A 17656-nucleotide genomic window follows, 5' to 3' on the forward strand; every position below is an offset into this window, starting at 1 on the left:
CACACAGTTAAACAGACAGTTCTGGACGGTTATTTGTTATTTGACGGTTACTTCCTGTTTGCAGACGGCAGGTAACAGTGTGGCTAGGTTACAATGCTCTCTCTGCTTTCACATGCACCGACACAAACAGGATTTATTTGATTAGCTACAGCAGGCAGCAGCTGCTCCTCCGGATCAGAACCGAACAGCCCCACCGTCAGTGCTTTAATCAGTGTGTCTGTGACAGGAGTTCAGGTGATACGCAGCCATTCTTCAAACCCTGAAGATGTTGAGGTCTATTTAGTCAAAGAAACATACCACGAATACTGCATTTACCAAACTACTAATTCTACTCCCTGTGTTTTCTCTCATATTCCTGGTGTTTTCTCTCATACTTGGGACGTGAATGATCCTCGGGTAAAAAAATGTCTGTGTAGCTAAAGTTGTGCTAATAATATGAACAGTCACAGTGTTTGCTCTCAGGTGAGTGTTCACTCACTCACACACACACACACACACACACACACACACACACACACACACACACACACACACACACACACACACACACACACACCATGATTAGAGAAACACTCCAGGGACTTTAACAGCAGCTCCGGCTGAAACCAGCCAATCCATGGGATGCTGTAACCATGGTAACACTTGCTCGCCTCTGAAGCCCTCTCTTCCTTCCAGGGATCAGAGTGTGGCAGCGAATGCCTCCCCTCTCTCTCTCTCTCTCTCTCTCTCTCTCTCTCTCTCTGTCTCTCTCTCTCTCTCTCTCTCTCTCTCTCTCTCTCTCTCTCCATCACCTCCCTACTTCACATTTACACTCTGCGAGCTCCTGTTCTCATTTCATGGCTTCATATTTTCTTTCAACGAGAGTGAAAAAAAAATGTTTTTTTTTTTCCACAACAAGCAGCTCAATTGTGACAGAGACTCAACAGCACCTCAGCATCACGGTTTGAGTACATCAGCTCATTATTCGTCCACTTCTGCTGCACAGGTCCCTCCAGCCGATTACCTGTTCTACTACAAGCTGCAGCCGTGAGGACACGATCACACACAGTACTGCCTTCTTGTCTTTGGTGTGAACGACGCATGTTGTCTTTCTTGTACTGACACATAGAATCTGAGGGAGTTCCTTAAAAATCTCCTTGATCACCCGTTTTCAAACTAGGTTGAAGATTTTAGTGTTTTTATTCCAATTCTGTTTCTGCAATTCTGAGTTTTGCTTGTTTTAAAGAAGCCCTTTGCCGTTTTCCAATGAACAAAGTTTCTGTTTTCTGACCAAAACATATTGTACGTATCATTCATGAGTCTTTATCTTTACATGCTTTCCTGCGTTACCACTGCTCTTCTTGGCATTTCACCACTGTAAATGACTGGAATATTGTGGCTAACATTACTTAAATTGGGCGATGTGATGGAGGGAAGCAGAGATCAGCAGTGAAAAACAAAAGGTAGCATCTTAGCTGGGAAGCCCGAACAGGACGAGACACGCGCTGTGTGTAACTTCAGCCTCACAACAATTATGAACCAGATTAAAATGAATTCAAATTTATTTCTGACATGTGAAAACAAAACAACACCTGCCTCCACCAAAAGTCAACAGCAGCTACCTGATCTGCACTTTCCCACTTTGTGCAGCCTCATTTATTTTTTCCTCAAATGGAGACGTATCACAGTGAAGTCATTTGCTATAAGCTTGTGTCATCTTTGCTAGATATTCATTATGTTTCTGTTCTGCTGTAATTAAACGGGGGGGGGGGGGGTCACCCGAGGCTGTGTTTGTTTACGTCTCAGTTGGAAAAGGATCCAGTGATCACAGCAGCTTCCGGCAGGCGCAGTCTTGTTAAAAGCAGAAACATGTAAGACAGAAACGCTGTTTACAAAGAGTCAGAGCTTCATTACAGCAGCTCTGGGCGCCTTCACGCAGTGTTTGGACCATTTTTCTCTAAGACGGCATAATAAGAACAAAAATATACAAGAGGCTTCCAGCAGAAAGGGAATCATAATAATGTTTAAAAGCAAAATGCTGTATGCAAAAATATGTTTTCTGACATTCGATGTCAAAGCTTATAATTAAATTCAAGAAAGTAAAAATGTTATTTTTAGTGAAATGATCAAAAAAACAGATGAATTCTGTTAGATTACATCTGCAGGGGCTGAGTTACTATTTTTTAACACATCGGGTTATTAAATGATTCAAAGACTTTAATCTATGTCTTTAATATTATTCGATTTCATCATTACTTGTACTTACGTAATGGTTTATGGTTCATATATGCTATTTTTTAAAACAAGCAACCCCTTTTTGTGCAAAAAAGGAGTTAAAATGTTTAAAAAAAAAAAAAAAATTTACAAAAAAGAAGTCAGAATTAGTGTAGTAAAGAAGCATAAATACATGATTCTGTATTTTACACGGATGAGACTCTGGTAAAAGTAGAAGTTCTGATCCAGCTTGTTTCCTCCAGTACAGTAACAGAGTTCAGGCTCTGACATGGACTCAGAGTATCAGAGTAAAAAGTCTCCCTCTGAAGGACATTTGTGGTCAAAGCTAACTGAAGCTCACGTCATATTAATAGAATTCAACTGTTAAAGTTAAAGGTAGAATCAGTAGGATTTTGTCCCAGCTGTTCCTGAAGGCACCACAAAGACAGTTGATTGTTGAGTCTCATTCCCAGGACGTCACACAGACACATGTTGGGTTGGTAAAGTGTCATAAATAATAGATAATCAATAATAATTCGCCTAAAATGCACCAAATTAAAATTAGGAGCCTGTTTTGAAAACGTGAGGAGGAGAAAGTTTAGATATTTGTGTTCAGATATAAAAGTAAAAGTAGTAAAACTTCCTAATAAAACTTTACAGTGACACTGACATGATCTCAAGACGCTTTATAAAGACGACTTAAAGCTAGGGTCTACAATCCTGGAGAGCTAGCAAGCAAGCTAGCAAGATTTGAAAGTGGCCCCTCCTCTAAGTACCTCCACCCCCAATCCCGTCAGTGCTCCGTCCAAAGCCACGCCCCCACAAACTTGAACGCGCACCTGGCAGTGTGACTCAGCAGGGAGGAGGAGATGACGGAGCATGACGCAGCAAAATCAGCTGAATTTAGCACGGAGCAGACCGGAAGTAAAGTGCCGAAATAACGAACAACATCCGCTTACTTTTCAAAATAAAACACTCCGTGTTGACACCAGCACACGTCGTGAGGCCAGCTGTCTACAGTACTGCGCGGTGGCGGACTCAAACCGCAACAGGTGGGGACTGCCAGAAGGCGGAACAAAACCGGATCGGAGCCGCAACGCAGCAGACTTGTATCCAGTGGAAACTGGGCCGACTCATTAGCTATTCTCATGGCTAAAAACAACACACAAAGAAGCTAACGTTAGCATTGGGCTAATACGAGCTACAAACGTAGCCACGTTGGCAAACCTTACATATTTCACGAAAATAACAAATCCCACCGAAACAAAACACATCATTACCTGTCCAACAGAAAGAGAGCAACCTCTGCATCACTGTTCAGGCCCTCCACATGCCCCAGTTGTCTCCACAGCTCAAACACCGCACCAATGTTGACTCGGGTCTGATGTCTTTCTTTATCCAGAGCCTATTTCATCGCAGCCATTTCTGTCTCAGGCTTTCTTTTCCTTGCCTTTTTAGCGGGGTGAGCAGTTACAAATAAGGCTGGCTGCATTTTCTCTGCTATTGTAACCAAATGAACGTCTTCTCCTGCAACTCCGTATTTGTGCAGAGGAGTTAGCTGAACACTTCCGGTATCAGTGAAACGTGCGCATGCGCTGAGGGGGGCGCAGGCAGAAAGAGACATGAAGGCATCTGACCAATCAGAGCATCTGACCAATCCGTGCTATTCGGGCTGGAAAGCAGGGATTGGTCAGCTTTTTCTCAGACCTGCTGCTGTCACACAGGTCTGATTATTTTCGTTCCTTTTTCTGAATACATAATATATTGACTAACTCTCAGGATAGCAGGACCATTTCACCCAGTGTAACAAAATGTCTTTCTGAACAACATTACAGAGCCTAGCTTTAAAGAAAAATAAGAGATGAGTGAAGATGTAGGAAGATTTCTCTCCTTTTCATTTCCCTCCCAGATAAGAGTCAGTTAGAGGTGGAGGATATGGAAGATGGCCTCAGCGAGCTACTGTTGGACTTCTGCTGCCACCCTGAGTTTTTTTGCTGTCTGGTTTCATCACTCCACACCAGCAGAGTGTGAAATAGGTTGCAGTATTGCACTGTGGACCGGCGCCAAGCCCGGCGACGCGGGAGGAAGGGAATTTCAATCAGCTTCACCCTGTGAGCAAAGAGCAGCGTCCAGGCTGCAGCCCTTAATGCCTCCTGGCAGGGCCATTACAAGCTGCGCCCGCTGACACAAAAAAGGCACTGCATTTCCCAGGATGCCATCTGTCCGTTTGCATCCAACACCTGCCGGTTCCTGACGGGGGATGGGTGGAAGGCTATCGATTGAACAGAGAGCGGTCACCTTGACAAATACAGCCAATGATTTAATCAGCCGTGTAAAGTTTTGGGAACATTCGTCAATGTGGAGACAACAAAAAACAACAGAACGTGGTCACGTTCAAAATACAGTTTAACTTTGTGTGTTTACATGTGTTAAACATGTTTAAGATGCCAGAAAAATAAACAGTCAGAGGCTCGAGTTAGCTACTAATGCTACACTGGGCAGTAAGCTAGGCGTGCTAACGTAGCAGCACCAGATATGCTCGACAGGCTGTTTCCATTAGCGTGCTGAACTTTTTGCTTTTGTGCGTTTGGCCAGCGCCTCCAGCTCATTACTGCCGATGTTACCACAGGAGAGGAGAAGTGGCCTTCTGTCTCAGTTACAACAAATGACTTCCTCAGCATTCAGCTCCAACATCTCTCCTCCACACAATGTTATCTGCGTGGGTGTGTTTACATCTCGGGACAGCTGATAACAAGTCAGGGGAGCAGGCTTTCTGAAAGCTTTCCCTTTCTTTGTAGTTGTATTTTTAGTCCTCTCCACAGATCTGAAGTCTGGCTCACTCGCACTTAGTTTTTTTCTTCCCATGGCTGATCAAAAAGGACTTTCCTAATTGGCCGTCTACGTCCCGTCCATCTATATATGTGTGTGTGTGTGTGTGTGTGTGTGTGTGTGTGTGTGTGTGTGTAGGAGTCCTCTGGTTTAGTCGACCGTGACTTAAACGTTTCCTCTTTTTTAAGATGACAGTAATACAATTTGTTTTGGGCCTCAGCTCAGAGAGAGACGATCAATCAGGACAACGTGCCACCTGACAATTTAGAGGCACACAAAAAAAGTGAGGATTTAGAATCAGAGGGAGCGTTTCATCTTTTTTTTTTTTCTTTTTTTTTTCAATGTTGTCGCAGTCGAGCGGGGAAATCCATTTCTCAATTAGGAGGCGTGTGTGTGCGCGCAGCCCTGCTTAAATTGGCGGTAATCTCTCTTTGTCTTCCACTCTTCTGTCTCCTGCAGCGACAAAAACACCGCCGCCATCAACCTCCTCCCTCGTCCTTTCATCCTTTCTGCTCCCGTCCTCCTCTCTACTCCTCTTCTCCCGACTGTTCAAAGCCACGGCATTGATCCATCCATCTGGTTCGAACGGAGGAGCCGAGCTTTGTATTCGGGGCGCTCTTTTTAACCGTAGCTCTCTGATGCCGGCTGCCTTCGTTATGAGCTGTCGAGGTCGTGGATTCATAATTCTTCCAACAATTCAAGTCGTATTTTTTTAAGGCGCTCCAGTGCATTAGTGGCAGTTTTGTGTCGCCGTCATTTGCATGTGATAAACTGTGTCACCTCACTCTTCTACCTCATCACTTTCCCTTATGTTCTGAGCTTGGAAAGACACTTTAACTGGAGGTAAAACAGAAAGCTGGTCCACTCGAGACGCTCGTAATGCAGACACACAGCTATGTCGAGCTCCGGTTTCAAAGTTGCAGCGTTCACACTCCTTCAAACAGATTTAAAGTGTTATTTACATTGTTTATAGAAAGCAAAATACAGACTAAATCAGGGAAAGGTCAAATTAAATGTGAGGATTTAGAGATATGTCACTCGTCTCCTCTTAAGTATGATTATAAGCGACTAAATTGAACTTGCTGATACGTTTTGTAGTGAACGCAACTCATTTAAGAACCAAAGTTGTAATGAACCGGGAGTTTCAGGAGGCGAGACTTTATGTTTCTGATTCGACTATAATTATTTGGCAGTTGTTGACAGTTTAATGATCCGGTGTGAACCAGCTGAACACCATTTTGTCTCGGTCATGTCTGGATGGTGATCGTTTGGACCCAGAACATCATCTTTTCCTCATCCTAACCAAGAATCTTTGTGCCTAAACTGAACCAGAATCTTAACAAGCGCCTCATCAGATTATGAAATATTATTACTTCATACAAAAACCCCTCAGGATCTAGCACTGACCCCCTGTCTAATCTTCCCCTTCTGTATTTGAGTTTGTCCACTCTGGGCTCCTGTAGAAACACGGCTGACTCTGAAGACGACCTGCACCTGCTTCAGATATATACGGCTCATTTTAAGGTGACAAAAACACAACAAGTCTTAGTTTCTCAGTTTATTATACACTGATGGAAACATAAATATTATGTTCATGTTCCATTTCTGCCAACAGTGCCTCCTTAAATCCTGCACACTCTACTTCAAATACTTCAAACTGCACCATATATTTACGATCATACTGCGTGTATCTTAGAGTTTTCAATGAAAGGAAGATAAAAAATGTTCTATTTTATATATTAAATACAGTAAACTGTTAATGAGCATGAGCACCATGTGAATATATATTCTGATAGATGAGACAGACGAACTTGATGAGGTAACTTGTTTTCCAAATTCAGGTCACTGTAAACTTACAGCAACCCTCTAAAGACAATCTGTTAATACATGAGCGCAACTAACAGTGACTCAGGTGGATCGACGATCAATCGATCAGCTCTCAGTTAAAAACACAACTCGATCCAAACTGTTTAAAGCCACACATGTGCTGGAGCTGACTGGGATAAACCCTGCAGGGCCACTCAGACAGAAGCTCTGAGCAGATGTGTCGTCACCTGTACGAGGAGGAGACATCAGTCAGCACAGCCGGGAACAGCAGCGCTGCAGCAGGTACGAGCAGAGAGCGACAGGGAGTCCGTGCTCCAGAAACATCGATCCACGTCCAATCAATGCAGCTAAATGATCGATAAAACAAACAGCAATAAATAGAACAGCGGCTCGGCGACAGAGACGACGTCAGCTTCATAATCACCGTGTTTCTCACTAATCTTCAGCCTCTGAGCAGGAATCCTCACAGCAGGAGCACCTGGAAACATCGCCTCCGCTCTTTGTGCGAGTTCCATCATCATCGCAGCTAAATCCACCCAGATATGTCGAGCGTAATCCAAAAAGTGCTCCCTGAGGGGCGTTCCTTTGATTTTCATTTAGACACGTTTAGACACATTTAGCGTTTTTCAGTGACGTAACGACCCTCGTCACAAGAAAACAGGCGCAAAAACCTGTCGTCACCAAGAAAACTCAGGGACGGAGAACCTGAAGGAACACAAACACTTTGAGGGAACGTGGGAAATAATCTGGGAATATCATGGAAACAGATGCAGCTGATCAATCATGTGGCTCAAACGTTCGCTACGTCAGAAATTATTCAGGAAAGTGTGTTTTTTATATCTCTCATTAGGCACATTGTTAAAAAAAAGGTCAAGAATCCACCTGAAGTTAATGTACACACATTAAATTAAACATTAAATGTATAAGTTAATGTAAACACAGCTAATTACACAACCACAACAAGCCAATATTCTCTGGGATATATCCTCCAGATTAATATCATATATATATATATATAATACACAATATAAACACAAACTATCTCTGGTTAGAACAAAAGCTGCATTAAGCTGTTTCACTGCAGCTGAACTCAGTTTTCTGTCCACAGAGTCGCAGCACACTGACTGTAAACCAGCCGCTGAGAAGAGCCCGGCCCCACGACCCAGCCGACCAATCAGCATGAATTAAATGTTAATGAGCGTTGCCGTGGCTACGGTCCCACCAGGCGTAACCGAGCGCTGACCTTCTCCAGGTCCAGGTTAATGATTAGGAGATCTGAGCTGAGTGAAAAGGTCTGCGGCCACAAAATCTCAGGAGGTGAAATCCGTCTCACAGAGAGGTTTAACATCGAAAACACATTCAGCTGACGAGACCACACACACACACACACACACACACCATCATCATCCATCATCAGTGAGAAGGGCCAGTTTATACATTATAAGTGATTCCAGCTGCATGGAAACTGAAGCAGAGCACAGTAACGGACAGCTGGTGAATCAACACGTCATCAGTGATTCAAATTTAATGTGCAGAAAAAAGAAAACTGGACATTTATCTCCAGAAATGTGATGTCTCATGGAGAATATGATTAAAGTTCCCATGAAGTCAAACTTGCTGTTTGGGTGTGTTACTCTATATCTTACCTGTATCACCTTCAGGCCCAACAGTGACAGTAAAAGCTACTCTGAATATTATTTCAGAATTCACAACTTCCTGGAAAATATCATTAAACTGCTGACGACATCCTGCAATCTGACCTCACAGGTTACTGTAAAAAAACACAACTTTTTGAACGGGATCATGTTCTACAGATATAATATTTGCTGGTTTCTTTGCTGCTCCGTCTGTTCCTCCTCACTTGTTGCTAAAGTAACCGCTTACTGCTGCTAAATGTAACCTCAGCTGCTGTTAGCTCGGGGAGTGTTCCTGTTCGCTCACACGGCACCTGAAACGCCAGGAGCCAAAAAACACCTCTGTTCTTCATTCCCTGTCGGCATGCATCAACATGTGAAATTCAATCTAAACCAACCACAAACAGGCAAAAAATCCCATTAAACGACCTTCATGATATGACTCGCGGTGTCACCTGTTCGGCCGAGCCGTGACTCACCGCCAAAACACACAGCAGGACAGAAACTGTGATAGTGACTCGACTGGGCAGCGTTCCTCCTGCGGGCTGCAGCTCCCACTTCATCATCCGGCACAAACAACACAGAGTAAAACAAAAAGGCTAAAAGTGCGTAAGAGAAACGATTAGTGATAATGGACGATGTGTGGCCGGATAGGAGAGGTGGTTCTGCAGCACGGTGCTGCTGTTACTGCACCGCAAAGACGATCCACTGAACTTCCGTTCTTCAAACCCACGAGAAGACCGTTAACAGAAAACCTCATCGAGGATCTGTTGCTGTGCTGATGATGTTTCAGTCCTGCACCGGTTCAGCTAAATGCTTCATTCCATCCTGCCACCAGTAATCATTATAAGTTAATACGTCACTCTGTGAAAGTCATCAACCATGAAGTTTGCAGCTCTGCATGTCTGTAAACCCTTCAGTCCTTCAGGAGGCTGCAGGACCCCCAGAGGAAAAGCTTGGACAGGTCGAGCGTACAAACTGCTTATTGAGGCCAACATTCACGTTCACTTTCTCTTCAGGAGTCGGTGGAGACCAAAAAAAGAGCTAAAAGAGAGTAAATAAAGACAAACACGACTCCAAATGAGCGATAATGTTGCTTCTTAACTGATGGAAGGAGGCAACAGTTTGCTAACAAGCTTCCATATCAACTTAACAGATGGTGATATGTTAATGTTGTGGCCAAAAATTCAGTTACTGGAGGATTAAATACGATGTTGACATCTTCCTCGTCTTTGTTGCCATATTTTGTCGCAGCCACCATAAAATAGATCTGCGGAGAATCTGCGGCTGTTCTGTCCGTGTTCTGGATCATTCTCCGGCTCGATATTCAGTATTTTCTGACAGTACACCTGCAGGTACAGGTGATTTCTCTGTCAGACTGCCGATAAAATAAAACCAGATTAAAAATGTGCTAACCTGATGCAGCTTCCTCTCACACAATGTCCCGCCCAGGACAACTGACACTTGAATCGAGTTTCATTTTTACTGCTAAATGAATATCAGTCCCAGATGTTGGTTGTCAGTCTCCTTGATTTCTGATAATCGCCACACGTCTCGACCCCTCGTTCTAGATGAAGTTTGAACAGTCGCACAGCGCTGCAGACGTGACGTGATGGAGGAGAGCGGTTCAGTCCAGGTGTTCAAAATCTTTTCCTGAACCGAACCAAGCTGCGACTGAACGACAACAGTCCAGCACGCCTGCTGCTGGTACGCTGCAACTGTGGTGCCGTTTCTTATGGAGCTAATCTAAAGTACTAAATTAGGTCTAATGATGCTGTGTAGTTTAAGCTCCGCCCCCCACACACTGCCTCTTCCTGTTTACACTGAGCTGTAGCATCTTCAGGCTAAACAACACGCACTGTTTCATATCTGCAGTGCTGTAAAGACGCCGCTGAACAGCAGCAGACGTTGGAGCTTTAGACGGAAAAGTAGAACATTACAAGTAAAGACAGCGTTTCTATCGTGTGTATGGACAACTGTGAGGTTATTAGCATCATTAGATCACATATATCAATAACAGCACAGGTAGATAAGCTTATAATAAGATGAGTATGTGTATATGAGGAGGACGTATAGGAAACACTGGTGGCTTCTCTGTTGTGTTGCCGCTCGTCTCCTCAGCTGACTGCGTCCTGTGGCTGCCATACTGTCTGTGTGCTGGTTATGTAATCTGAAGGAGAGAGGAGGAGGAGGAGGAGGAGGAGGGTCTGGACACACACACACACACACACACACACACACACACCTCCCTCCCTCCGAGCACCAGCTTCTTCCTCCTCCTCCTCACCATCTTCTCCGACACATCTCTGCATCAGTCATCCTGCAGCCTCCCTGATCTCAGATCAGTGGAGGAATATTAGACACCAGCTATTTATAGAGTCTGTGCATGAGAGAAATGAATGTCGCACACACACACACACACACACACACACACACACACCTCCATATTTCCGATCAATAGCTGCCTCTGCGTCTGGAAACAGGAGCAGGCTCAGTGTTCATTACTTAGCGTTGATGTTATCACTGATGGTTGTTGCCTGTTCTTGTTTACAAGCGAGTGTACGGTGGCCCGGCAGCGCCACTCCTCATTCCATTTCATATGTTGTATCCTAATGTTGTATCGTTTCAAAATTAAAATTAATTTTGTCAACATGTTATTTATTTTATTGTTTAACATATATTATCTTGTTTATTTTGTTCCGTTTTTATATTTCTCGCTCTGATTTTATTAAATTATTGTGACATATTTTTATGGAGTGGTTGATTTTTATTATCATAATTTTAGAAAATATAACTTTTATTTTTTTATTTTAATATGTTATAAATCTGCTATTTTTTATTTTATCATATCAATATATTTACTTAGATTGCATGCTTTTTTAAAACGTATTTAAGTATGTTAAATAATCTTAATTATAGTTTTCCTTTATTTCCTGCTACTTTCCACCATTAATTCACATGTTCAATTAATATTTTACACATTTTATCGATCACATACGTTCATTTTTTATATTTTTGTGTTTGGATGACAGTCCTAACTAGCAGCTGGAGGCCCTCTTTAATAAATGACTGTGTGATTTCTGTGCCTGAGCTGCTTCCTGCTCCTCTCTGCTCTGATTTTATGATGATCTGTGTGTTCAGGGTTTATTTCTGCTCTGTTACAAGACGGCCGTGTTTGTTTTGCCTCGGCTCAGGTGAAGCTGCAGTGAAGCGGGCTGATATAATATTGACACAGAGCAGAAAAATAATAATAATAATAATAAAACAAGAGTCCTACTCCGGTTTGTCTGCAAAATGGCTCTGAGGAGCCTCCACTGCAGACAGATCAGATGAAGATAACAATCATCATCATCATCATCATCATCATGTTTTACTCACCGAACCTCCTGTCAGCAGAAGCGGGGACGCAGCTGAGGGAAGCGACGAGGAGGAGGAGGAGGTGGAGGAAGGAGAACGGATCCATGTCTCTCTTTCTGGGTAGAACCAAAAAAAAAAAACAATCTCTCCAGTGTTAAAATGCCATTTCTTCCGGGGAGGTTTGGTTGGTCTTGCTTCCCGCTCGGAGTGGCTCCTCCGCGGCTAGAGGAGCAGAGGAGAGCCGGAGAGGGTGGATGGATGTCGGAGGATGCAGGGCGTTTCTGCTGCTGCTGTCGGAGCTGGAGGCGCGAGCTGCCACCGTCAAGGTGAGAGCGGAGAGACGAGGTGCTTCCGCTGGGGATTTTCAAAATAAAAGTCTGGACCCTCTATAGGAGGCTGCAAATTAGATACAGAGACCTAAGAAGAAAACTCCAAGTGGATTCCATCTATTTATTTGTTTATTTGACTTTTCAGTGGACAAGTCAGTGATGATAAATAATAATAATGATATTTTTTCACAGCTGAGATTATTATAAAACCCTGTTGAAGAATCAAAGGTAATAAATATAAGACTGTGTAAGAAAATAATGCACTGACAAAGAAAAGGAAATCCAGAAGAAAATGAGACACATTTATTATAAAAGATAAAATAATTGAATATAAATATACACACATCAGACAGATGACACCTATTACGAGCTTATATAGCCACATTACACCTGACATTTTAAAAATCAGCCTCCATCCCACCAGATATTTACGAGATCATTTAACAATAAATGCTTTTAAGGTGAATTTTAAAAGTAGACCTTAAGCATAAAAGACATACAAAGATTTTAGGTCACTTATGTCAAATAATTCAAATGTGATTAATTTGTATGTGTATTGTAAATATTTCCTCTTTGTTTGTTTGTTTCTTTCCCCAGAAAATGTCGTTTTATATGTGGTACATTTCAAAATAAAAGTATGAACGGTGAGTCTGAAAGGAGAAAAGAGATTCATACACTGGAGAAGAAACATCCAAGTGGGTTCCAGCAGCAGATAAAGTTTATTCAGTCTGTATAAAACTCATCAGCGGCAATAACAACAATATCCTTGTCAGGTAAGTTGACCAAATAAAAGGAAAAGTAAAATCAGTCATACATTGTTTTTATATTGTTTATGTTAATAACATAATTTTAATGTTTTTTTTTCTTGTTTTTGTGTTTAATGATTTCCCAGAAAATGTTATTTCATAGACTATGTGGTAAATTTCTAAATAAAACCATTATTGACAAACGTACAGTGTATTACCAGTGAACCGATGAAATAAAACATTTTTAAGAAGATTTGTATTTTATCCAATCAGTGTGTTACATATTTTTCTTCTCTTCCTTATGTTTTTTTCTTTAAAATTGAAATGTCTGGTGGCTTGTGTTGCGAGTTCTTGTGGCAATACAAAAAAAACGTAAATGAATATATAGAAATTAACCTGTATTTATTTATTTGTTGTCAATAAATTCGTAATTTTGTTGCTTTAAATTATGATCAAACTGTGTTTTTTTGTCAGGGCTGAAGTTGAGTCGAGTCCAGTTCATAATCAAATGTGTCTTTTCATAAATATTCACGTTAAAAATATCATTTATCTCACAGAAAAGTGTTTGGGGGTTTTTTGCCCAATGAAACGTTTTTTTGTTTGTTTTTTTTTTTTACTCCACGCCCACTTTTCCTCAGACTTTTATTTTGAAGTTCATCTGAGCCGATATCCGGGATCACTCCGGTCCAGCTTGATGACAGAAGCTCCTCGCTCTGATTCAGCACTACTGCTGCTTTCAGGTGCTGTCGGAAATCCTTCAGGTTCTGAGTTGACGGCAGGTGAACTGGAGGAGTGACGTCATCCGGTGGCTGAGACACAGAACCGTCTGTTGAACTGAAGAAACTGAGACACAATATCTGATATCCGTCATCATGCAGACGACACCTGGATTTATCCAGAGAAATCACCGACTGTCGGCCCAGAAACAAACCCAGAACGCAGCCGGTGTCTCTGAGCAAAGGAAGGACGATTCAAAGTCGGCACTCAGCGTCATGATCACAAACCAGGACAGACAGACCTGTGACAACCAATCACCTGATCAATCATCAATGGAAAAGAAGATTTACATATATTGATATCATATAAAACAGTTATGAGGACTTTTTTCTCCTCTGAGCAGTTTTACTAAGTATTTTCCAGGTTATAATTTAATAGTTTTACTTACCTTTTTCTAAGGCAGGACTTTTAAAGTGTGTAAAGTATATAAAATTATATATAAATATGTTTTATTTATGTAAAGGATCTGAATACTTCCTCCATTTCCACATCAACAAGTTCATTCAGGGAGAAGTTCACTTTCTTTAAACTCTGTTTTTGGTCTCCACCAACTCCTGATGGAAGTATCTGGCACTTGCTAAATGCTAATCATGCTAACAGCCTGTTTAACAAACCACCTGACACACACACACACACACACACACACACACACACACACAGTAAAAAGACTCATCAGAGGACACACTGCGTACAGCTTCATGCTGCCGTCGCCAGCTAAAGCTCTTTATTTGTTTTTAAAGACATGTAGGAGACATTCGGAAAACAAACTGTTGGAGCATTTCGTTGGTTCTGTTACTCTGTTCGTACATGTAAATATTATCTCTGGGTCGTGTGAATTGTTAAGGCACAAGATAAATTAAGAAGACGGAGGAGACGGACCGCCTTTCTCGGAGGACAAACCCCAGAGAGACACAGCTCTCGTTTTCTGTAACGGCTGACAGACAATCGCTGTGATTCTTTACAAAGTAAAAAACACAGAAACAGGACAGAGAGGGTGACGGCTGGAGAACACAAATAAAAATAAAATTAAAAAAACCAAAACAGTAATGACATAAATGCAGAACGGCACAGTTCATGTACATGTATGTAAAGTACTTTCTTGATGTGTGATATGAACACGGAAAGGCAAAAAAGTCTGTTGTGTGTTTTGAAGGTCAAAGGTCACACCGTGCTCCTCCTCGTCATCACCGAGCTGCTGCTCTTTGGCTTCGTATGACCGCAAAGACAATATGTGCATTTATTCATCTTGTTAGATATTAAGAATTATGTATTCTGTGTATTTGTCTGTTTATATAAATCCCTTTCTGAGCGAGTGCTGTGAAGTGGAAGCGGTGTTTAATACGATGTGCGTGAAGACGGTGTGTGAACAGCTAACGAAGGAAAAAGATAAATGTCGTTCTCATCGCGGCGTCTCGCTGAGAACGACACTTCAGTTAAGACTTAACGTTGATTCATAAACAAAACGTGAGCGACTCAGAATGATTGTAGTGGAGTTTATCGTGACGCCCGCTGCGTGTGAACAATAAAACAAAAAACAAGCGATTTATACACAACGTCCCATTTCTTAGGAGAGGAAACGCCAAAATTATAATCCTCATTTCTAAAAGCCGCTGTGTGTAAAACAGAGCGACACTTGATGTAAAAAAACAAAAACAACAAACAGCTTTAAAAACTGACACTTTTTCTTTCTTGATGAATTTAGGTAATGTAAAAATGTTAAGTGAGAGTAAAGATGATCCCCGCGAGACAAAAAAATATGTGCAAATATTCAGTTTTACAAAAACACACTCGACGTGGCTTCATCTTCAGTGTAACAACAGGTGTTAAAGATCCGTGTTGGCAAACTGAACCGCATGAAATTTAAAAACAATATTCGTATCTTTAAAGATCTTTCCACTCGGCTAACAGGTGTTATTACAGAGAGACAAAGCCGCGTTACCAAAACCTGCGACAGAGTTAAATTCTTCTCGTCTCTTTGGTGGCGTCTTTCCCTGCGACCGTCGGCTCGGCTTCAGAAACTCCTTCCAGAATGTTTTTCATTTAAAAAAAAAAAAAATGTACTCAAATAAAATTACAAACAATCATTTGGCCAAGTAAAAAGAGACCACGCCTCTCTCTCTCTTCTCCGCTCTGCTCTCTAAAAAAATACCCCGTCTGTTTCGTCCAGCATCGTCGTTTCTATTTACAAACCTGTACATCGTCGCTCGTTACTGAAACTCCAGGCAGGAAACTTCTACAAAAAGCAAAAGAAATAGAAACTGTCGTCCTCTACAGCTGATATAAATATGGTATATAGACTTTCCACAGCAGAACATAATGATATATATATATATATATATTTATATATGTATAGTCTTCTACACGTTGTATACTCCCTTTATTCTATCAGCCTTTCACTTCTTAAAGGGGAGGTTTGCCTTGCGACTGACTGTGATTAAATGTCAAAAGCTGCTTTTTCTGGTTCAAGTTACAAGTAATGAAAATCAAAGAAAAAGAGCCACACTGGAAGTGGAAGTGTGTAAAGTGGAAGTGTGGTGATATGATGATGATGATGATGATGATATAGTAATGATAGTAATGATGATGATGGTTCCCGTCGTAGCCGTCTATAGTTGGTGAGGCTTCGCCAGGCCGTCTCCGCTCAGCTCGAACCTGCAGGAGGAGACAGAGGCTTTTAATTTGGCAGCTTGAAACGTCTTCCTCTTCCTCCGACTGGCTCCGACGTCGGTGTTTCATTAAAGGTCTCATATTGTAGAATGTGAGACGCTGATGTCTGAATGACTATAAAGCAGGTCTAGGAGTTATTAGCGCTGCATTCACGCCCTCTTCTGACTTCACTCTGAACAGGTTGACGGCTGATTCCAGTATTTATATGACAAGAAAAACCAAACGTGACGAGACAACGACTGATCAAAGTTTCTCAGCATCAGCTCAGTGTTTACTTTCATCCACCATGTTTCAACCCGACAACTCGTGGACCAAAACGTTCTCAGACTGTCCGAGTTGTCGCTCTAACTTAAGAGGTTGTTCACGTGAAATATATTTTTATATTAAATACCACAGACAGAGAAGTCTGACATTGTGCAGTCTGAGACCTTTAAACATCACACATGAACACTTTCACTTGATTCTTTAGACTCACCACTGTGTCCAGCCCTTACTGATGTCTTCATGGGTCAAATCCACCAGAACCTGATGAGAAAAGACAACAGACTTCACTTAAATGTCACAAATAAAGCCAGAAATTAAATGACTGCATAGATCTAAAATATAAAATGGCACTATTTAATTATGTCCAGACTATTCGACTATTAAAAAGAGGATTTATGTCCATGAAGGATCTAAAAGGAAGCAAGTCTTTCGCCCTGATATCTGCCCGTCGACTGAAGTCTGTACCTTTCCCAGAAGGCCTTTGTGTTTGGAGAGCAGACCTCCTCCGTTCTTCACCGCCACATCCAGAGTTCGCCTGTGGAGCTCCACAAGGGAAACGGTGAACTCAAACCTGACCAGGCAGAGAGAGAGAAAGAGGAGACGGTGTATTAACGACTCCTCATGTCGAGTGGAACTCATCAGCGGGAGACTGGGACTCACGTCTGGTCGTAAACTGGGTTGAGGTTTTTCTTGAAGGTGTGAGTTTTCCTCCTGCCCGACCTCCGTTTGTCAGGGAGCAGGTAGAGGCGGACGTACGGATCTGAGCCGTGGTCGGTGAACGCGATCAGGTTTCTGTGGAGAAAAAACAAACAGATGTTCGTTCAGAGCAGAAAAACACTGATTTTAAAGAGCTGTAAAGAAACGCGTCCCGGTCGTCGGTCTGTACCTGCAGGCGTGAACGACCACGATGAGTTTGTTCCTCTGGGAGCTGTGTCTGACTGTCAGCTGGACCTCGCCCAGGGGGAAGTGACTCGGGCCTGAACCACTACAGAGAGCGAGAAAGTGGAAACACTGAAAATAGTCCCCAACAAAT

The 17656-nt window shown here is 42.2% G+C and overlaps 2 protein-coding genes across 7 annotated transcripts in view; both read right to left on the minus strand.

The window, feature by feature from the left end:
• Window positions 1-12123, minus strand: part of LOC119011520 (receptor-type tyrosine-protein phosphatase N2-like) — a 188626-nt gene extending 176503 nt beyond the window's left edge. The window contains exon 1 of one of the 3 annotated variants that reach the window (XM_037084709.1): window positions 11862-12123. In XM_037084709.1, the coding sequence (XP_036940604.1) occupies window positions 11862-11946 (85 nt within the window). In that variant the 5' untranslated portion in view covers window positions 11947-12123. Of the gene's footprint in view, window positions 1-3473; window positions 3733-8962; window positions 9175-11861 lie in introns of those variants that run through there. The other 2 variants (XM_037084711.1, XM_037084710.1) reach the window with 2 other exon arrangements.
• Window positions 12124-14374: 2251 nt separating this feature from the next.
• LOC119011177 (extended synaptotagmin-2-like) overlaps window positions 14375-17656 on the minus strand; it is a 41242-nt gene continuing 37960 nt past the window's right edge. For all 4 annotated transcript variants that reach the window (XM_037084105.1, XM_037084104.1, XM_037084107.1 and 1 more), the window contains 5 exons: window positions 17510-17608; window positions 17284-17415; window positions 17089-17194; window positions 16835-16884; window positions 14375-16344 (listed from right to left, as the gene is read on the minus strand). In XM_037084105.1, coding sequence (XP_036940000.1) covers window positions 16299-16344; window positions 16835-16884; window positions 17089-17194; window positions 17284-17415; window positions 17510-17608 — 433 coding nt within the window. In that variant the 3' untranslated portion in view covers window positions 14375-16298. The remainder of the gene's footprint in view (window positions 16345-16834; window positions 16885-17088; window positions 17195-17283; window positions 17416-17509; window positions 17609-17656) is intronic.

The sequence above is a fragment of the Acanthopagrus latus genome, chromosome 21 (genome assembly GCF_904848185.1).
Source record: "Acanthopagrus latus isolate v.2019 chromosome 21, fAcaLat1.1, whole genome shotgun sequence".
NCBI lineage: Eukaryota > Metazoa > Chordata > Actinopteri > Spariformes > Sparidae > Acanthopagrus > Acanthopagrus latus.